Source organism: Poecilia mexicana, unplaced genomic scaffold, assembly GCF_051168715.1.
Source record: "Poecilia mexicana isolate PSO_F unplaced genomic scaffold, ASM5116871v1 scaffold_18, whole genome shotgun sequence".
NCBI classification, from domain to species: domain Eukaryota; kingdom Metazoa; phylum Chordata; class Actinopteri; order Cyprinodontiformes; family Poeciliidae; genus Poecilia; species Poecilia mexicana.
The window spans coordinates 17555369-17578355 of NW_028263387.1; the positions used below are offsets into that span (position 1 = coordinate 17555369).

General features: G+C 38.9%; 1 protein-coding gene across 1 annotated transcript; it reads right to left on the reverse strand.

Moving 5' to 3' along the window:
- Positions 1-62: 62 nt before the first annotated feature.
- LOC106906909 (B cell scaffold protein with ankyrin repeats 1) lies at positions 63-21356 on the reverse strand (the record flags this gene model as incomplete). Its single annotated transcript, XM_014972382.2, has 14 exons — positions 63-2061; positions 2186-2265; positions 2514-2543; positions 2641-2698; positions 3379-3560; positions 4198-4260; positions 5706-5888; positions 7895-7949; positions 13038-13237; positions 16055-16169; positions 17760-17905; positions 18005-18143; positions 18242-18384; positions 20921-21356. Coding segments are annotated over 14 exons (1857 nt in total), but the record flags the coding sequence as incomplete, so codon positions are not given.
- Positions 21357-22987: the final 1631 nt, after the last annotated feature.

Below are 22987 nucleotides of genomic sequence, written 5' to 3' on the forward strand. Positions count from 1 at the left end.
TGACATTTATTAACGTTTTGGATGTTGATGATTAACAAAAAATAATTCTCAAAAATGCAACCTGTAGACACAGTGGTAACGTTTATTAGATAATTTAACTTCTTAAAGAAATGAATAAACATTTGGAATATCATAAATAAATAAATTATAATGAAAGAAAGTCATTAAATATATTCAGTTTTAAGATTGAAATGATGCGTACTTAAATGCCACAATTCATATACAAGGAGACAAACTTAATTAAAATCCATTCAGAAATCAAAATTACTACTGACTAGAGATGTGCCGATCAGGTTTTTTCCTGCCGATACCGATCACATAATTTAAAAAAAAATCATAAACAGTACCGGTTACATTATGTGGAAAAAGGAACCATGAATTCACCTTAATTTAGACAAAAACTTGTTTTTAATAACTTTTTCCAAGAAGAAAACTAAACAAAACAGGCATTGTGCAAATTGTACTGCTATTGATAATACTTTCTTTAACAGACTGATAACATATGAAGGCTCTGAAGAGGCTAAATAACGCAAAATAAAACCTCTCACTATTGCCAAAAAAATTAAAGTATAAAACATTCAAAGGCAAAAACAGGTTCCATTACAATAAACAATCCCGATTTACTGAATGAAAACTTCCTGATAGCATGGCGGCTAGCTGATTACTGCTAGCTCTGATTGGCTGTTTCTGTCTGAGCGGAGTAATTATGCAGATCAGGGAGGAGATCGATTATTTTTTCAGAGATTATCTGTCTCATGTTAGGACAGCGAAAGTTTTAATACGTAGGTAAAATTTATTTTTTTAAGTTATATGCTGCAGCTTTAAGCAGGTTCGGTGTGAGAGTCACTATCAGGTGGAGCAGAAGCGAGGCTCCGTCTGTCAGATATTACTACCTGTAGCGTAGCAGCGGTTCAACAGCGAGAGCAGAACCAGCGTCTGACATCGCAGCTCGAAGACTTAAATAATTTTCCAGGTTATTTGTTTAGCTTTCTGACCGTCATGCTAATCCGGGTGAGTGTTTGTAGCTGTGCGCTGCTTTACCTGCTATCTGATCCTCCGTATGTCTTTTTTACTGCAGTGAGCCTCGATGTAGCCAAACTCCGTCAAGTATGGCACTGTTTTTATGTCGTATTAGCTTCGTTGTGTTGATGCATTTTGAGGCGCTTCAATTTTCCCCACAACACGCAAACTTCCCCATTCACTCGGTGCGTTTTAGTTCCACATCGCTTAGGATTTGTTGCTGCGCGTTTGCGCAGAGTGAAGGAAAGAGGAGACCAGCTGCACAGGCAGGATGATAAATGAGATGCAGGTGATCGGTTTGTGTGATCGGCAATAAGAGACCGTGATCGGCGATCACCGATCATACACTTTTTCACGGAAATCGGCCGATTATGATCGATGGTCGATCGATCGGCACACCTCTGCTACTAACTTTTCTAACATTTGAAAAAGACTTTTAAGTTTGACAGAACAGATTGATTTTTATACAACAGCACAAAAATCTGCTGTGCAAAGATCTGAAAAAAAAACAACCCATAAATAAAATTACTTTTATTTATTTTTTTTATCTTTACCTTTACCTGGTTTACATAAATACCACAGCTTCTAAAACGTGAAATATTGTAACATGATATGGGCGACATAGACAACCTTTGTAATTGTGATTTCTTAATACTTTTTAAGGACTGTGTAGTCATGGTAAAAATAAGGTATGCCCTCTAATAAATATAGGGTTTGAATAAATAAATCAATGATCAGTTTCCAGGTTCTGAAATCCTTTAAATCCAATCTAAAGTGTACAAAAAAAAATCTAAATTTAAACAAAGCCAAAAAAAAACAAAAAAAAACTGGATGCATACAAAAAAAAAAAGTGAAAACTCTGTGGGGTGTGATTTCCTTTTTCATAAGCTGGCCGATTCCCATAACATAGAAACTAAAACAGAAAACTTTGGTTTCATTGGATGTCCACGTAAAGAAGAGAAGCGTATTTCGGGGAAAAAAGTTATATCTCATAAATAACTTTAACATGCACGTTCACCGTTTGTCAGCTCTCCGAAAGCTCTGCAAAAAAAACAAAGCAAAAATGTAAAAATTATAACTTTATTAGTTGTACTTATCAAATCAAATATACAGGCCTGTAAATAAAACGGTTATTTGTTTTGCTACTGTAGGTCAAACTTTTCACCTGCTGCTTGTTTAGTGGCTTTGTGTAAAACCCAGAGTCAGACGGCTGGTTTCCTCGGCGACTCTCGTTCACCTGATGGCCTGAAAGGTGGGAACATTACTCTGTAATGTGCAGAGAGCTGGTAATTCTGGGAAATGAAACCCCCCCTATTATTGCTGCCGAAACTCTTTACATCTAAACTCAGCACCGAGGATTTGACTAAACAAATCCCGGGCCTTCTCAGAGGATTAAATCCACCCAGCTCTAAAACTGGGACTGCAGGAACTACAAAGGCATGCAAACACAGGCCTCCACTGTTCTCCGAGATAAGGCTTTTAAAAGGACTCACTTGGTGTAAGGTGAACATTGTTGATTTTATCTGCAAGGGAGAGAAGAAAGGCATTTTCTACTTCCAGTTTGGAGCACAAAGTCTCTCTGTGCTGACACCAAAACTTTAAGGACGGCGGGATATTTACCGTACACGCAGTCGTCTCTGTTGTTGATGACGCCGGCTCTCAGGTGACTCAGCTTCTCCTGCGGTGATAAAAACAGCGTCTTCTCTCGTAATTTTCCTTTTGACACCCTGAGGTGTCTGTAATGTTTGCAGGCTTTTATGCGGCGTAGCTGCAGTGTTCTCAAAATGGCACTTAATCAACTTTTATGAGTTTTTATTCAGTGTTCAGAGCAGAGGTCTGCAGCTTTCAGCTCTGTGCTCTTCATAAGTTAAATGATAACGAAGCAGTTATTCTTTTTAAATATAGGTTTAATATAAACATTTTGTGTTTAGTAATTTTTCCCCTTCAATTCACCAAGCATAATGACACGAAAATATGTGATATATTTTACATATTTTCATTATGATTATTATGTTGGGAACTACTTTATGCTCATAATTTCCCATAAATATCAACAATACATAGGTAAAGTTGCTGCAGTAGCTAAATAACCAGGCTGTACCGTTTTGTTGCATGGGTTCCTATTAATATTCTGCACATTGAGCTCAATGATTTACAAAACAACAGAGTAAGAATAAATAAGTGTAGTAGTTGCCTTACATTTCACCTAAATGACAAAGCAAAAATGATGTAAAACCGTTTAAATGTACGTAAAGCTTTCTGCACCATTTTCCAACAAAGCCTGCAGTTCTACCGAAAGGGCCAGACGAGGTTATAGATGCGTTTCTTTTTATCAGCCAGAGTGCTGTGAAGTCCTACCTCCTGCCTGTTAACGGCGCTCTTTTTGACCTGCTGCTGGTCGCTGATGTGATTGAGAGCCTTGTCCATAGAGAACGAAGCGGTCTTCATCCTCTGCTGGAGCTCCGCCAGCTGTTCGCGCTGCATCTGATTGGGTACGAAGGTGTCGTAGGTGGCAGAGGCGCCACCTTCTTGTCTTTGAGCTGCAGTGCACAAAACCGGCATCTTTTACTGATCAGAACATTTCTAATAAAGTAAACGAGTGTTCTATAAATCAAAGTAAAGTCGCTATTTCTAATTGGTTCTCTCGTACGAGTCCACCATGTTTACAAAAGCAAATTCTGCTATTCTGCGTTTCAGATGCAACGCTGTTGACTAAAGTGCTTTTTTATTTATTTTTCTAACTTGCTGACACTTTTCAGCACCAGTTTCTAAAGTGACTCGTTAAGTGACAGTTCTCCTTACAATTTGAATTCAACAAAATACAATAAATGTTTCTGAACAACCCAGACAGAAGTGTGCTTGAATGTACGTCTGAGAAAGAGTAATTGATCAATTTGAGTAAGATCAGTGGTTCTGATCTAGTGGGTGGATGGATGGATGAATATTATATGTATGGATGGCTTAGAGATTAATGGGTGGAAATATAGTTTAATGAATGGATGGATGGAAAGATGGACAAATATTGGATGGGTGGTTCAGTTAAAAAAAAAAAAAAAATATATATATATATATATATATATATTTTTTTTTTTTTTTTTTTTTCAAATAAAAACACAAAAAACACTCAATTTCTTTCCATGTTAATTTCAGAGCCCTGCTGGACAACCCATCACTCACCCTGCTTAGATGTAAGTGAATACACATCAGTGTCTCCCCTGGGTATTTTCTTCTTTTTAAAAACTGTAGAAAAAGAACAAGAACCTGGTTTAAAACAAACAAAACACCACAGATCCTGTTTCTACTGTAATTAGGCTTTTCATCCACAAGATGGAGCCAGAAGCTACATTTAAAAACAAAGTCTAAGGACAGAAAAACCAATACATCAACTAAGTCTGCTAACATATTTGTATCTGGTCTGTATAAGCAGGCATATATACAGACTGATACACTCCTGGGTTGAATTATGCACCAATTAAATTATACTTTTGGTTAGCAGAATGAAAGAATACACTGTTCAGCTGTCAAAAACAATGAATCTGCAGCTGTGTGACCAATGTTGGATAGTGGTTCCACATCCACACCCTGGAAGATGATCTGACATCATTGCAGCGTACAAAGAAGGGCTTCTTTTACAGGAAAAGGCATGAAAAAGGGGCCTTTTTATAAAAAAAGGGGTTAACTTAGATGTCTAATTTTCCATGTTAGACTTCAAATATCAACAGAAGGAAAGTCTACTTCATTCGTGCATCTAGTAACTGGCTCCTTGCCTAATCCGGGCCCAGGCCTCGTCTCTCGTTTCCCATCTCTCGACTGAATCCTCTTGTGGTTTAAAGCTGCCCTGTCTCAATAGATGGAAACCTCTCCTTTTCTCTTGTACGCTCTGGGGACAGGCGAGGACGGTGGAAAACATGTGTAATGACTTATTCTGGCTGACTTGGCCTTGGCCCGTTCAAGATTGGTTGCAGATGGTGGTAGCCCCAGTCTTTCTCTCTCTCTCTCTCTCTCTCTCTCTCTCTCTCTCTCTCTCTCTTCACTCTGTATTACCGAGAGGATGGTTTGGAGACAGAGAATCCTTCCAAACACTCAATTTCTTGTTTTGCTTTGTAAGCTCCATTGGGAACAGAAGTGGCTCAGCAAATGCATGCAAGCTCAATAGAAAGAAAATAAGCCGTATGAACGAGAGAGTTTGTCCACTGAGCAGTTACGATCCTTACTTATGGGTTCTGCATGCGGGTGAAGGTGAAGAACAGGTGTAATGTTGTGTTGTGGGAATAAAAATTGATTTTTGAGCATGTGTTTGGATCTGCAAAACAAGTAGGGGCTGATTTAATGATTTATAAACCTTAATAATACCAGTCACTTCTCAATCTTTCGACTTCATAAAATATTCACGCAGCTGAAATTGAACAGTTAGGGAACATGCGGGCTCTTGACGCAGGCGAACGTGTCTTTGTGTAGCCTCGCTCCTGTTTGTTTTGCAACAGGGAGCGACCATGCTCATGTGGTTTATGGAATCAAAACAAACCGCGTCGTACAAAAGGCTCTTCACCGTGTTCGGCAGCACTCCAATGACAATGGCGGTGCACATTTTAGGCACTTCCTCCCCTCCTGCATCAAACACTCCTTCACAAAAGAATCTCTTAATGCATCTATAAGCAGATAAATCAGGCAACAAAAGGTGTTACCTTGTGCAATGTATGGGGTCTTGCCCTCTTTCAGCTGCATGCACTCAGGCCTCGGTGTGGGTGCTGGCGGACGGTTGGTAAGGTCTAAGGTCTTTTCAGATTTGAAGTTGGAATTCGATTCGTCGTTCACCCCGAGTGGCGTGTAGAGATCCTCGTCCTCCCCCTCACATTGTCTCTGTTTGCCTACGACCATGATGAAGAGAGTCTAATGCACACAATGTTTTTGCTGCATGTATTTTGCTTGTGCTACTGTTAATTCACACCTGAGCAATTGGTGTGAAATCTCTGTGCATGGCCAATGAGGAAAGACGTCATAAATGACCTTAGAGATGAACCATTGATGCCCATCAATCTTACGCTGTGTTTACACTGCAGCCTGAAGTGACCCAATTCGGATTTTCTTTGACATAATACGACCTGTATCTGATCTTTTCATGACAGTCTGAACAACATAGGTTGGATTACTTTCGAATGCGACCCAGGTTGCTTGGATATCCGATATGTATCCGATTCAAATGTGACCTAATGTCCAGGTCGCATTCATCTGAACTGAACATCACTGATACTCAACAAACGTCACTATTCTGCGTCCCTATACATGCAAGCAGGAAGAAAAACAACAACCATGGTGGACAATAATGAGGATTAAGTTGTTAACATACTGACTGAAGTCGGACAACAACTTCAAATGTGCAAGCTACGCTCCACCATTAGCCTCCATGTTTACTTCCGCAAACACTGAGCATTACTTCTTTTTATGGCGGTTGACAAAACACTGAGAACGCTGACGTTATTGCGCCCTCTACTGCACATGCGAGACACTTTCAGGTCGTTTGCAGTTCACACTAGAGAACACATACAGGTCGCATATATTTGGAAGTGTGAACGGCCACAGCAAAAAAATCTGATTTGACAAAAAAACGTAATTGGGTCACTTCAGGCTGCAGTGTGAACGCAGCCTTAGATAGATTGGAAATGATGTCTCAAATCAGAAATTATTATTTACAAGGCAGAGGACAGTCTTTCTAGGAGTGGACAATCACCAAACAGGTCAATCTGCAAATCTATGTCGGATTATTTAAGCCTCTGTTTGCATGTTGGCATGAAAACCACTGAACAAGTCTGGCTGGTTTTGGAAAGCAACAAGGGGACGGACGGCCTCTGTCCAGATGAAACTAATACAGCAGTAACAATTGATCTGAATGAACTTTTTGACAGCTAAGACAGAAGTAGAGATGTTTGGAGAAATAATAATAATAATAAAAAAGTCTGAAACGCTTTACTCCTCCTGTACAACATGGAGGGGTGGTGGAAATGGTTTGGTCCTGATTTGCACTCGTAAATCAAGACTGGGTGCTTCACAGTAAATGAGTCAACTGTTGATTCATCTTCAGTATTCTTAAGTCAGACTAAGGCCATCTGTATAAGCTGAGGATCAACCCAAACTGGGACACCAAGTAGACAAACAACAAATTAAGAGTCCTAAGAGTCCTAAACAAAACAGTTAAAGTTGACTCCCGCCTATTAAAGGTTCAGGATTCGTAGGTTCACCTATTCACAGATTTTACTGTGTAACACAACTCCAAATTATTCTAGACTATTTTTGTAGAGCATATGTAGATTTCTTTTAAAGAAAATACAGTTTGGGACATTAAAACACCTAGCTGCAATGCTACTTGATACACTGATGGCAGTCAAACTAGGAATAGTGTTTATTTTCTTTTCCAATGATTATCTGTTTACTGAAAAGCAATTTCCCCTTAGAGATCAATAAAGTACTATTCTTCACTAAAAGCAGAGATAAGGGAGACTGTAGATGTTGGCGTCTAAGATGCTAAGATGATTTCCACTGTGCCAATTAATGCATATCAAAGTATATTTGTTGTTTGAACTATTAAAATAGGCAGATATGAGCGACTTTAGAGGGAATCTCAAATATTCACAGATCCTAGCTGTTTGTGGGCGTCTGTGGTACCGAACCCCTGTGATCACCAGGAGTTATGACTCCTGGCAGTATCAGCTGCTAAATCATGGGTGTGCTTGGTTTTTCAAAGTCAGCTTTTCCATTTTGGCTTCTTTCATTTTTAATAAATAACTGTCACATCTCTTGTGTGGTTTCATACTCTTGAGATTAGTTTTTTTTTTTTTATGTTAAAACCTGGTGCAGACCACTTGCAGTCCTCACTTACTTGCATTGTACATCATTTCATACACACTGTTGTCGTCGCCCGAGCCAAGCATCTTCTGCAACAACAAAAAAAAAATCAGGAATAAACTTTATGCCACTCGTAAGTCCCAAAAGAAACGGTTCAAGCGGGGCAGTTTGTGTTCATTTGAATTCACACAAAGCTGCTGTTCATCTCATGTCTTTACCGTAAGGCTATTTTCAGTGTGTTCACAAATATTACACTGTGGGCTCATAAGTTTTAGAAGAAACGTCCATTTACCGCAGCATCTCACGAAGCCATAAAAGTAGAGAGGACTGTCCATAAAGTCGGCTGTGCATCCGCACGGTGATGAAATATTCAGTGTTGTCATAACCGTTGTGACATTAATAATTAAGGGTTCTCACTTCCTTGCAGGACTTGTAATTTCAGGGCTGTAACATGATGTTCAGGAGGTGTACTGTAACGCTGCCCCCTGGCTCACAGAAAGCATGTTTTTTTTGTGTTTTTTTTCTGTCTCACTTTGACAACAGAGCTGCTCCAGAGTCAGCCTATTTGCTAATTGCATGCTGAGAGACAGACAAGGCTATGATCAGGGTAATTATGAAATCAGACAATCTTCCCCTTTTAGTTCAAACATATCATTTAGGAAACAACTTGAGGACTGTGGGCTGATTCAGACTGCATCCAGAATTAGAACCAGATTCTTATGGGTAATAATTTGCTGCTTTTTCTTTCTGGCTTCTGTGGACATGAAGCTGTGAAGAGTTGCATCACTGACAGCGAAACACACCCTGATCACTTCCTTTACAATCTTTTTTTCAAGTTCAGCAAAAAGAAAGAAAAAAATAGCCTATTTTAGCAGTCAAGGTCCTTCGCTAATTTATACATTCCCTCTTCAATAACAAATGGCTGTAGAGATCTGCAAAATTTATGAGACATAGCTCACTTGGATCAAAATATCACCATCCAGCACGCTGAGATCTGTCTGCAGTTTCCAAGCAACACAGCCAATCATGACTCAATTACGACACCGAGCTGTTCCTAGAACTGCAAATGAGCTATTGGCTACCATGAATGCATTAATTGACAGTTGAGATTCTTTGCAGACCCAACAGGTTGAAGGAGCAGGAGGGGGGAAGGAGGGGGGATAGAGCGGCTTATTTACCAACTGCCCCGACGCAGAATTTTAATGGCCCGCCTCAGAACAGCGTGGCATTTTCAAAAGAACAAGAGACATATTTATTTACTAATCACAAATGCTAAATCATTTTACAGATGTCTGAGATCTATGGAGCCTTGGGCATTCCATTCAAATCTAGTTTGACTGCTGCACTGCGAGCAGACAGAGCTGAGGCATGGATTTCTGTTACAACGGACAGGAAATCTAACATTTTGGAGCAACGAAGGAAAGATGGAAAACCTGGTCTGTTTAAAAGCGAGCTGGTTTAGACTATTCGTGGTGACCTGCTATTGTTTGTGTGCTTTTTTTTTTAATGTACAGTAGTGTAGCTCTGGAAAAATGAAGAGCCCACTGCACTGAACCACATTGAAAAGCTCGTAGTGATTCAATCAAATATTGATTCCTGAACTCTTCCTGAATTAAAACATTAGGATTGTTGTTTCTAAACGAATATAAACTTGTTTTCTTTGCTTTATTTGAGGTCTAAAAGCACTGCGTCTTTTTCGTTATTTTGACCATTTCTTATTTTCTGCAAATAAATACTAAATTTTTGCTTGAAATTTCAGAGATGTTGTCAGCAGTTCATAAAATAAAATCACAATTTTCACTTTACTCAAACATATACCTATAAAGAGTATAAATACAGAAACTGGTCATTTCAGTAAGTTAGACCCATTGACATCAGACTTTAGATGAACTTGCTTTAAAAAAAAAGTTGGAAAACCATAAGGATTTAATTATTTCCAAAGAAACAACTGCTAACAATACAGATCACTTTTGGCAATTCAGTTCCATATTTACGTGTTTAGCTGCCAGAGCTGGGATATAAATCCAGGAGAACGATCTCGTTGAAACGAGACACTTTCCTGTTATGACAAGATAATAAAAAAACTTGGTATGATGAGAAACTTTCTTATTTTCACCATCATTATTACAAGATGCAATACTAGTCATGACAAGATTTTTATCTCAATGAAACCAAAATATATTCTTGTTTAAATAAGTGATGTCATGTGCAAAGGAAACCGAATGAGAAGATGGAGCTCCTTTTTTAAGAAGTTGTAATATGTCAGCAGAAAGTTTTTTTTATTTGTTTAAAATATGAAACAAACTCATTTTCACTCTAATGACAATTAGGATAATTATACTTCAAGAAGAAGTTTTATTTATATAGCACTTTTTCTGCAACAAGGCAGTTCAAAGTGCTAGGATCAATACAAGTTGCTGCTAGCAATGCAAGCTAACGTTAAAAAAAATAAGATAATGTAGTGCAAAAAAGGAGGCTTAATTTGGTGCAGGTCAGTGGAAAATACATTGATTATTTGCTCATTTTAATATATGGCAGCCATATTGAATGAGGAATTTAGGGTAAATCTGAAGACCTCTTGACATCAATAGTATTTCTATTTCATTTTTGATTTTATTCTGAGTAAACCCCCTTAGTGTTAGATTTCACATTGGACTCAAATTGTAAAACTTTGCCACCAAGTACATGCGCAAACCGGCGTTAACTGAGTTGCCATGACGATCAAATGCATACAGATTAGATTCAATGGCATGCATGGCACAAGCTTTCAAGTCAGAAGCTAATTTAATCAACCTAATTCATCTTTCTTTAATGCTCCAAAGATAAATGAATCATCCAGCCTGTTACGGTGTAATCTGAGGGAAGGAAACAGTTTCCTCAAACAGGGTGAGCGTAATGGCACCGTCATTCAAATAATAAACAAATCTTTGGAGTTCGCCTGGCTGAACAGTGCTGCAAATGACACTGCAAAACGCATTATGCAAAGCAAAGTCAGTGGACTCGACAAGTCCCAGAGGAAGGAGTGGGACTACGGCACCTCATTCGGCTTCCCCGGATTTGGATAGGATTATTCATTGCACAAAGGCTGCGTACTACACATAAACGACTGCTTGTTCTCTCTGAGAAACATACAGTTGGAAACTAATTTGTATTTATTGAAAGCGCACAGTAAAAGACTCCAACCCTGATTAAACGGCATTCATAAATTTATGACATAACAGGCATTTATGCCTGTAATTCGCCAAGCATGATCTCGCAATACAAGGACACAACACATTATGAGTAGCAGTACTGCATTCTCTGTGTTTATATTTGAGTTCTGTTCTCCCTGAATAAATAATTCAACTCCCCCCTGCCGCCCCCCCGCCGGAGCAGTTCACAGCTAATTAACTAAGAAGTGTGAAGCCATAGTCAGCTAGTGGATGTGACGCTGGGCCTGTGAGTGATTCAGCCTGTGAACGAGGCAGGGGACTGATCCATCTTGGATTTATTGACAGAGCAATGCTCCGCTAGCGCACAAATCACTGACGCATCAAGGGCTGATTAATTGGAGGTTGGGGGAGACGTAGCAGATTGGTTAATGAAAGTGCAGAAAGCTCAGCTAGCGGCCAGGACTCTGAGAATTTTTTTTCCAGGATACACAAGCGTGGACTTTGTGCACAATTTGGGCCGCTGAGATGAATTTTAATCACCCTAATAGAAGATGCACGTTTGTGCATGTTGAGTCTGTTGTGCTACAGCTATAGGCTTGTTCGGGTCCCCGCGGAGAGACCTGTGTTTGACTCCAATGCTCCCCTGGCAGCTCGTTCTAGGCTTACAGCAAGCTCTCTGCAGCAGCAGTCTGATCAAATCACGCTCAGTCTGCAGTCACTCTCAATTAGCTGTGCTGCTGAGACGATAAGTACATCTCAACAGCTGTTAGGGTGTCTAAATTTCCCTTGAGGACAAATTCTCCATATGTTGACTTGAGGCATGAGAGAAAGTCAAAAATTGTTGCTGGTAAGGATGAATAAAGTGTGCGGTAAGAACAGAGTTTTTGATGTTTAATGAGTTAATGTGGCACGCTGTTATAGTTGCAGGCTGAAAAAGGATTTTGGCAGCTGCATTTAAAGGATTGTTTAAGTGTTGGACAGCTAGCGCCCGTTGGAAGTACCGTCCTCACCTCAAGGTGTGAAGACAATCAATGGAGAGCAAGGCAGCACCTGATACTCTGTTGTCCTCATTATTGATATATTGATCTTTAGCTGTGAAAGTTTAGAAAAGTTTCTGTTGCTTGGTTCCGCTCCTATCATAAAATCTGCCAGTTAACCCTTCCAGACCAAATGGATCGGCAACCATACAGCCAAATTTGCAGTACCGTAATTCCGCCACATTTGAGCTACATGACAAATTCCAACGGTTTATAAAAGGGGAGACGTTGCATTTTCCAGCCAACCTCGGGTTATTACGGTAATATCACCCCCGCAGTAGCAGGAAGTGAAATTAATCTGAGGGGCGCTCTCTTAATAGATGGTAAATTGTGAAAGTAACTTGCTAGATATTGAAAGTTCCAATTGTTATGGATAAAAGGGCAAATATATATTTACTCATAGGACATTTAAAGAGCTTTGTACAATTAAAATATGCAAAAATATCCAGGTGGAAATTTGAAACTTAGGTATTAAAGGGTTAAAGCTGAGTTATGTAACTTTAATAAGAAATATTTTTTACACATTTGTTGAAACTTGTACTATTATGATGACAGCATGGTATGAGGCAGACAGTCCTTTGCTTTTCCCCAGTGTTAATTAGAAACAACCAATCAGAGCCGGGAGGAGGGTCTTAGTACTGTCAATCACCCTGAATATGGTGCTGCCTGCCCCTTTCTTGTTCTCTGCTACGCTACAGCTAGCAGAGCTGATTATAAATTCCACTGACAATGGCTTAGCAGTTTTCCTGTAATGGTTAAGTTGTTTCTCTGCGTACATGAGGTTGATTGACGGCACTAAGACCCTCCTTCTGGCTCTGATTGGTTGATTTTGAGCGGGAGCAGTGAATTTCTTCAGACGACAACACCTCAGGGAAAAGGTGGAGGAGATGGATCTTTTCACAGATCATCTGTCTCGTACCACACTATCACAACAAGTCAATTCCAGATTCAACAACAGGAGACAGGAACCAAGTTTGGAAGGAGTTACCAGCTTCTCCTTCAGAATGACGTGAAGCTCTTTATGGCCGTGGCTTTTGGCGATGTCTGCAGGAGTCTGTCCATGTCGATTAGCCGTGCGCAGAGCTCGTTCAGCGCCCGGACACTGCAGGAGCAGACCCGAGACGCTCCTGAATCCATACCGAGCGGCAAAGTGGAGGAGTGAGGGCACGTCCCCATGGTGGACCTCTGCTGTGAGCGTTTAAACAGATGTGAAAGCCCGTTCAAATCAGCGAAGGAAAGCCACAAAATGAGCATCTGCTTCTCATCCTATTCTACTTTTAGCTTGTCTTTTTTAGCTGTAATGTCTGTTTGGAGGGAACATGACGGTGATGTAAAGCAATGTGGTCAATCTGACAAATCCAGGAGAGTCAAAGAAAGACGGCTTGGAGGCACTTTATTGACCTGTTTGTCATGGCAACATCTCCCTCTGCCCTTTCTAATGGAGTAAAAGATCAATCCCACAAGCTGATGAAGCCATCAGTCTACCACATAATGAGCTGAGAAATAATGGAAAGTCTTTTTTTCTCCTCCATTATGCTGGATAATGTTGATCATGCTAGAAGAATGTGTTCCCACTGTGTGTTGCATGTTTATTTTGTCAGTTTAAATTGGTTTGTGATGTTTTGTTGTTTAGTTCTATAATTTCCTAAATAACACCTTATTTTTTTCACATTAAAGTATAAATCCTCTGTTTTGGAGGATTTATACTCCAAAACATAAAAATTAGAAGATGCCAAACAATCCAGACGATGCCAAAGGTTCTCAAATAGATCTCAAAGTGGACTCTCAATGCTAAAGACTTGAGTCATTATCAAACTTCTTTTAGGTTTTCTTCCCAGGAGACAGACTTTCTCATAACACTGGACAACAGCCAAAACATTGTCTGGGGTTTTTCAACTGTTTTAGGATAATGTTGATGTGCTGAACCCAAAAATCACATTGGTTTTGCTCAATCAGGTCAATTTTCTGAACTATGGACGCAACCTGAGCATCAAAATGCATCACTTGTTCTTACATGTGGATCGGTTTCCTCAGATTCTGGGATCAGTGATGAGCAGGAGAATTTTGCACAATGAAGACGAAATGTTCAATTTACATATCCTTACCATTATCGGTGTTTATTATTCAATTTACAGAAATCCCACTTTGTAATATTTAAATAAAACACTCTGTTAGAAAACTTTTTCCCCCCCTAAAACTGTTTTTGGATGAGATGAGAAATATTAACAGAAATGAACTGATGATGTCACTAAAACGTAATCAATTTAGTCAGAAGGCTGGATTTCTCTAAATCTAATTATAATAAAAACCTGCCATGATTGAGGAAAATTGATGTCATTTTTTGATTCAGTGATGCAAAATAGTCCTAATTAAAAAAAAAAACATAAACAACTTCCAAAAATGTTCTTTTTGTAACTCAGTGTAATCTTTTAGCCTGTATTGCTAACTGGAGAGCTCCTTCGATGACATCCTAAGTGCACAAAGTTGCATTAAAAGAAGGTGCTTCCTTGGAGTAGTTTGACTTTATAAGCATCACTGCGTCCAACAAACTCAGTGTTTAAATTTTTTTCTTCCATTTGCACTTTTATTTGCATAGTTTTACTTGTTTGAAATAACATTTCTGCTGGTATTTGCACATCTCAGTTGCTTCCAGGGTTTTAGTTTCACATCTTGCAAATAGTCTTTTTTTTTCATGCACAAACACACACACACCTGTGTATTTTTTTTAGTATCTGACTGAATTGCAAATCCCTTGGATCAGAATACACTGTTTTTCCATAACTTCCCAGGATTTTATGTAGTAATTTTATCTTTAATCTACAGCAGTATTTCAAAAACCTGAATATTATTAAAGGGCCAGTTGTGCCAGAATCTATTGATAAAGTCATTTAACTGTTAAAATATCAATAAACAGCTGTTTGTTTCAGCATTCAATGAGTGTTTGTTAAAATGAAATATTAAACATCTTTTCACACTGATCAGTCCATCCAGGATTTTGAGATTGCTTTTGTTTGTTTTTTTTGTTTGTTTTTTTTTTTTCAATCAAAGTCATAGAATTTGTGGTGCTAATTTAGAAATATTTGTAAGGAATTTGTACAACAGTTGTGCTAATGTATGATGTTAAACGTGACTTCTTTTTTTTAATCACAAAACTACAATTTTACATCAAGCAAGGCTGAGGCAGCAGTCACTTAAACCCAATGTTTTTGGCCAATTTTGTGAAAAATTGCAGTAAAATCAGAAACAAATGTGGGGATTTTGTTGATTTTGTGTGAATTTTGCGGATTTGTGAAAAACTGGAGGGACTTATCGATGTAATTTGGAGTCTAGAGAGCCACATAGAAAGCTACTGCGGGCCAGATTTGGCTCCCAGACCTTGAGTTTAACACATGTGCTATTCAGTATGTTATTCTTAATTTTGTTTTTGTTTACACAAAGATGCCTCGATTGCCTGTTACTTTGAGGCTGTTATGCCTGAATTTCCTCACTGTGGTGTTAATGCTAACAGTAGCTTGTATTGGAAATAGAAGATTGTATTGCTACTGTACTTATTTGATACTACTATTTCCAAAAGTAGTGCTTACCATAACAGTTTAAGCCAAAAATTAAATGTAAGCAACATCCAAAGAAATAATCGTGTAGAACAATGTTTCCATGGAACAATGTTCCATCAGGAAACAATGTTCCATCACATTGTTTCCTGATGTTCCATGTTTCCCGATTCACTCTTTCTCGGTTTGACCCAGATAAATCTTGACATTGTCACGTAACCTAATTGTGATGGTTGTCTAAAGACATAAAAACTGCTTTCTGCTTTGGTAGCTTCTTACCAGCCGTAACAAAATAATTAGTAGGTACGGCTCTATCTTCTAGCTAAATCCATTTTTGGTCACACAGTGTGTTTTAGAGATTCTTTTGATGTTCAAAGTATGAATAAAATTTGAAGTCAGTCCTACACGTCCAGGCTTTTCTCACTCTCTGCTGACTAAGCAGCACTCGCTGTACCTCTTTCTTGCGTGTTTTCTACTTGCAGTCCCTGAAAGCCTCCTGTGGGCATCAGCTCCAGCAGCATGGAAGACAACTTCTGATCCAACTTTTCCACAGAGCAAGCCTGAAGAGCCTGCAACGCAAACAAAGTTTACAATGCTGTGTTGAGTTATGACTCAAACAGCAACTTTTCTATTAAGGGCAGATGTAACTCCCAGAATAAATCTTGGGTTAGATGCACCGACTCATAAAACAGTGGTAGTGGTATTGGAAATCCATTTAGAGAGCAAATAAAAATGCCAACTTTAATTTCACCGTGCCAGCATTAAAGTCCTGCCTCACTTTTAGTTTGTAAATTCTTCCCCTTTCATTGCTTAAGTTTGCTGCTTCAGCAAAACTGTCCTAATCAAATCAAGTGTTCAACACTGAAAGACAGATGTAACCTGCTATCCCCTCAATCCAAGAGAAAACAGCACTTTGTCTAAACATCAGACATGTTTTCATTCAATTCTGTTTTCTTTTATTACTTTTATTTATTTTTTATTTGCACATTTCCGCCGACTATAAATCAGCTGTTGTGAAATAGCTTTCCCTACAAAATTACCTCGTGCGTGCGTGCGTGCGTGCGTGCGTGTGTGCGTGTGTGTGTGTTTGCGTGTGTGTGGGTGTGTGTGTGTGTGTGTTTGTGTGTGTGTGTGTGTGTGTTTGCGTGTGTGTGTAGGTGTGTGTGTGTGTGTGTGTGTGTCCTGTAAAAGTTGTTTACGATACAAAAGTTGCATTGACGCATCTTATTTGGATATATGAATATTTTTATGTGACTTGTGAGTTTATGATAAGTTTCAAATAAAAAAAAAAATCTAACAAAAACTTTAGTATTGGTTTGATGGTACAAGTACGCCAGTTTCATTTCCAGCTCTTAATTTTTAGCTTGCAGTATTAGATCATACTATACAGACCAGAAATGTATTAATAGACAACTTCAGCAATTATCTTTTGAGGAAACAAAACAACAAAACATATATTCATTTAAGTTTTGATACATACAGCTCTGGAAAAAATTAAGAGACCACTTAAACTTATCAGTTTCTCTGATTTTACTCTTTATATGTATATGTTTGAGTAAAATGAACATTGTGTTTTTATTCTATGGACTACTGACAACATGTCTCTGAAATTCCAGGCAAAAATTTAGTTTTTATTGGCAGAAAATGAGAAATGGTCAAAATAACAAAAAAGATGCAGCGCTTTCAGATCTCAAATAATGCAAAGAAAACAAATTCACATTCATTTAGAAACAACAAAAGTAATGTTTTAACTCAGAAAGAGTTCAGAAATAAATATTTGGTGGAATAACCAGGAGGTTTTCAATGGGCTTCAGTGCAGAGGGCTCTTCATTTTCTCCAGAGCTGTATAAGGACTTGATTGCCCAAAAAACACCCAGGTAGCCTGTTGCAGATTTTAGTAAGTAAGTAAACTTTATTTATATAGCAAATAAAGATCTGCTCTCAGTATTTCCACAGCCAGCCTGGACAAAAGCCTCACTACTTCTCATGAATCCAAGCACTGATAATTAACTGTTGTCTATCAAAAAGCAATATGTGGCATCATTATAATTTAAAAAATGCATTTAAATGAAGATTGTGCTTCCAGAATCCCCATACTGGTCCACAGCTATAGTCTAAGATAAGTTCTTCTTTAAATAAAAGGCAGGTGAAGGTTTTACCTGACACATGAACTCTACAGGGTCTGCCACACTTGACAGAAGATGGGTGAGTTCTTCAATTCTAGTGTAGTACTGCAGTTTAGAGCTGGTAAGGGTTTTCCCACCACTGTAGACAGTCACACTCACATTTCCAGCAGGAAAATCAGCTGCAGAAAACATGCAGGAGTAACAACCAGGCAACAAAAAAACAGAACAACTGAAAAGTATTTATTCCAGTCATGCATTAATCACGTGTTGTTGTCTACCTGGTGTACTGACACACAGGATGCGCTCACTCCAGCAGACAGGCTTCACTCTCTCTATCTTCCTCTCTGCCTTGAACTCGACCTCGCAGTCGCAGGCTGCCGAGTCGTTTTTCAGGAGTATGAAAACCTCTGAGGAGCTCTGCCAGACAGGACAGTACGGGGGCTTGCTGTGTTAGTCCGTGTTATGGCTGCTTTCTGAATAAACGTACGTCTTTCCGGAGAAGTGTCTTCGCTCACCCCACAGGGAACCCTTGAGGGGACGATAACAACCCTGGATTTGACCCCGTAGGCTCGAGATGACTGCATCTGCTCGACCCTCTGCTCTGATCCAGATGGTCTGTGTGTCATGGGGTTCGCATTTGCTGCCATTGCTGATCCACCTGTAAAGGATTGGTGCAGAATGTTATGGATTAGCAAACTGTGTTTAGATACCTGGAGCCAATTTGGAGCAGCCACATGCACAAAGGGGTTATTCCCTCATAGATGTATAAGTTATTTTTATTAGCAGACATTTTATTCCAGTAATATCTATAGATCAGCGATCAACCGTATTGTGACAAGTGCCAAAATATATAGGAAGGGTGCAGTTCAGTGATAATTTTCATTCTCATGTTTACTTGATAAAAGCTGTCAGTTGTCGTTTCTGTTTTATGTTGATTCCAGATATTTCCGTGGGAAGATTGGTTGATTATTTCTTTTGTTTCTTGAAAGGCTGAAGTGGACATTTGAAGATAGTCAAACTACTTCATGATTTCTTGACTTTTAAGTTCAATGGTTTTGTACTCAGAGGCTGGTATTTAAGAGGGAATCTACTTTTAACATTTTCAAATTGGAAAGTAGTGGATTTATAACAAGCCCTGATGTGCAAATATAATATGGTACATGGCCTGTATTTAATCCCTAGGACACCAAAGTGCTTCACACTACATTCAATCATTCACACATTCACACACATATTCACACACTGATTGTGGCAAGCTACTACACTGTAACCACATCTGCTCTTGGGCAGTCTGAAAGAGGAAAGCAAGCATGTAAAACATAGTCAAATTAGCATAAATTATGTACCGTATTTTTCAGACAATAAGCCGCTACTGTTAACCCACACTTTGAACCATGCGGCTTATAGCCCGGTGCGGCTTTTCTGTGGATTTTTCGTCAACCACCAGGGGGCTCTTTAGCAGGAAGTGAATCATTAGAAGTCAGAATTGGAAATCAAAGAAGAAAGCGCTAATTTTCATTTAGAGCAAGCACATGCTAGCAGCAGGCACGACGGAGAAATGTTTTCAATTCGGCGTTTTGTGATGCAGGGCTGCGTCCTGAAAAACCGAGAGCGGCGGAGAGACCAGCGTTTTGTAGCCCTTTGCAGCTTATATATGTTCGTTTCCAGTTTTTAAATTAAATCTTTGCGGGTGCAGCTTATAGTGAGGTGTGCTCTATAATCCGGAAAATACGGTAATTATTTGCCTTACAGTGTTTTATATCTTGGTAAAGCAATGAGATTTAATTCTGTCAAGTATTTATCTACCAACATCTTCCTCTAGTGCTTGGATGCATTAAATACTGTACTACTTTATCTCACTATTAGCCTAACGGTAGTTGTCACATGTGTCGATGGTTAGCGCTTTGATAGTAGCCTATAGCCTGGATCCTGTTAGCATTCTGCTATTAGCTTTGCTCACAAAACAAGGAAGTTAATTGCTTCAATAGTCACTTTTTTTTTACAAGGTTTTTAGACATAAACTGAACAGATGTCCTCTCCAGTTACATTAGGTACAGTATTTAAAAAACAACATCCATCTGTGTCAAAAGCAGAACTACTCCTGAGTTAAAATATAACTGTTCGTGGGCGCCCAGTCTGAAACACTTCACTGTATCACTGCAGTGGAGTGAGGTAAAGTGCTATTGAATTTGGATATCTTGCAATGAGTAATCAGTGAAGGCCATATTTGCATCAAATGTTCCTCCTAACACACCTGTTTAAACACAAGCCCACTCCTCTGTGTTTGGAATTTAGACAAATTGTACTTTGGACGATTGAGGATGGAGAGATTGATGGAGCAGATGAGAACAGATAGTCTTTTCCCCTAAAATCACCTAATTTTCAGGAAAATTCTGAATAATTTTTCAGAGGACAGCAAGTTTCAAATATTTTACTGTGGCTTGAGTTGCCTGTGTTGCAAATGAAAAACGGGTAATCGACAAGCACACATGCCCTCCTGTTAATTTACATCTGATGTTATTTGGTTTACATCCAAATAAAACACTAAGTGGCACTCAAAGCGTTTTTACACTCTTACTTCATGCCAGAAATGAAAAGCAATACAATGTGAACCTGTGATCTAAAATTGTAATAAACGTGAAGGTAAAATTTTTATTCACCTCCCCCGTAAAATAGCATTTATTAGCCTCAAATGTATATTTTTAAACCTCAAATAATATAGAATGCAGTTATTAGATCCTCAAATCTACCTAAAAATGAGCATATTTTAAAAACCTATTTGCCTTTATTTTAAAGATCTGTAATCATGCAAACTATACTTTTCTGTTGTAAATGAAATCTAGCCTCTCTATCAAAACACAGGTGGAGAAATTTAGTTTTACCTGCATTGTTCATTTTGTTTCAGAAACTTTTGGAACGTAATAGATTGTAATCTGTTTTCTGGTTCTTTTATGTATTGTTGCAATTGTTGTTTGCTTTGCACATGACTGATGAACTTCTAAATGCTCTTCAAAAGTCAACCTAAACTGATTTAACGTGAGCATTGAGTTGAAGCAGAAAATGTCAGGTGTTTTCTATTGTCAATTACTAGAGATACTAAATCTTCCTTATTACGATTAATCTAAAAAAAAAAACAAAACCTATGTTTCGTTAACCAAATTGGAGTAAAAGTGAGTGATTTTTTTGGATTGTACCTTTTCGTATAATATCCATCACGTTGCACACATACTCTGGAGCGTCTTGCTCGCAGGAGATCTGCAGGCACTCGTCAGCGTTGATGGGCACCTGGTCCAGCAGCGGGGTCAGACTGTCCACGCCACACAGCAGAACCGCCACACAGGGTGCAGGACTCAGCACCCTGGACAGGAAGAAGCCCCTCTTCTGGTGAAGACCTTCCAGCATCCCCACGGAAAGGATCAGCAGCTTGCAGGCGTAGCGAGACAACTCGACAAAGTCGTCTTTTCTGGACAGCGTGTTGACGTCGTAGCAGCAGATGCCATCTTCAGGGATTTGCCCCGTGAAGGCTGACTGGAGGTAGGTGGCCCACTGCTTCGCCTCCGTCTCGTAGATGATGAGCAGTTTCTCTGTGGGAATGCCCGACAGTTTCCCTTCGTACTTGAGCAGCAGAAACCCCAATTATCCCTCACCAACCCGTCATTTGCGATCAAGACTCGCGCACATCACAACGTTAATCTCCTTCATTACTTAATACGTGCTGTAATTGGATGATAAACTGTTAATATGAAAGGTCCCTTACCTGTGCGGCTCATTTTACAGAGCTGCTCCCGTTGGCAGGTCTTACTTCTCAGTAACATCAGAACAGGACAGCTATTGTTATGTCAGGAGCAGTTCAGATAAGTGGGTGTTTCCTGCTACGTTGCAGTGAACTAAATGAGTTTTTTTTTTTTTTTAGGACAGCATGGATCCCGACCCCTGCCCTGTTCAGTCAGGACAGGTTTTAACACTATATATGTTAACGCTTTTAAATTTGATTTGATTTGTAACAGAGTGAGATGAAATATGTTGCCTAATTTCCAGGTAATAACGTTAGCAAAAAAAGTAATACGGAAATAACTCCTATATTTAAATAATTATGTAACAAACACAAGGGCTTTTCATGTTTCTTTTGATGGAATGATTTTATCATTAGGTTGGAAACGATGGTATAAATATGGAAACTTTAAAGGAAATACAGCATTCTTATCATTTTCTAAAAATATCAACATTGCAAAAAAGAAAATGTATCCACCCCTTTACTGCGAAAGTTTCTTTTTAAACCTAAAAATGGAAATAAAATGATGATTCTTTAAAAGTGAAAACACATTTTCTATAGTAAATATTTAACAAATATTATAGGCAGTCTGTTATTTGTGGCTCTAAAATTTTATTTAGCTGGACTGAAGGCAAAATGTCTCTGGATTTTAAAGGTTGCAAACCTTTGAGATAGAGCATTCATATTCTGCCTCATTTGCTTTGATACCCCTAAATGAAAAGTAGTGCAACTAAATGCCTTTGGGTTTCAGCTAATTGGATAATCCAGTTTTGAAATCATGTAAAATAATGTTCTGGGAAGGGAGTTTTAGTTTCCACTCTACAATTGGTTTGTCCCAACCAAAGAACCTTGTGGAAAAAGTTAAATTTTGCTGTTTCTATACCTTGGAAAGTTGAGGGTTTTTTCCGGCAAGTTGTACATTTCCAGGAAATAATCAAATAATCATGACTGGTTGAAAGGAGAAGTGCAGTTTAATGAAAAAGCTCTAGTGTTTTTTTTTTTTTAAAAAAGAGGTAATTTGTAAATTAATTTTTATTTCCAACCTGGTTAAATTCAAATACTGAAACTGAAGCCCACAGTTAGAGCTCTGCTTGTTATTCTACTGTATTTTCCATGCAGACAGAATAGGTGGGAGTGTATGCAACAAGGGAAAATGGCAAATAACAAAGGTGACTGCCTTTCAGACACCAGGTTACCAGGAAAATAAAGAGCCCGAGTCTCAGTCCAGACACGAGTTTAATTAACTTTGCATCCAAAAGAAGCTGAGACGTTCTGCAGCTAATGATCTGTGGAAAATGTCTCCAGTGCAAGAATAGTTAAAAGGGGGCGCGTCGACCCGGACGCGCACGCTTACACCCACTGAGGGAAATGTAAAACTCGGTGCTTCATTAACCGCTGCAGCACCAACGTCTTTGCTAATACCAATTTGGCACCATTTATTTATAGGGCGACTGGAGGGAGAGCACGAGCGTGAGAGGCGAGGTCTCCT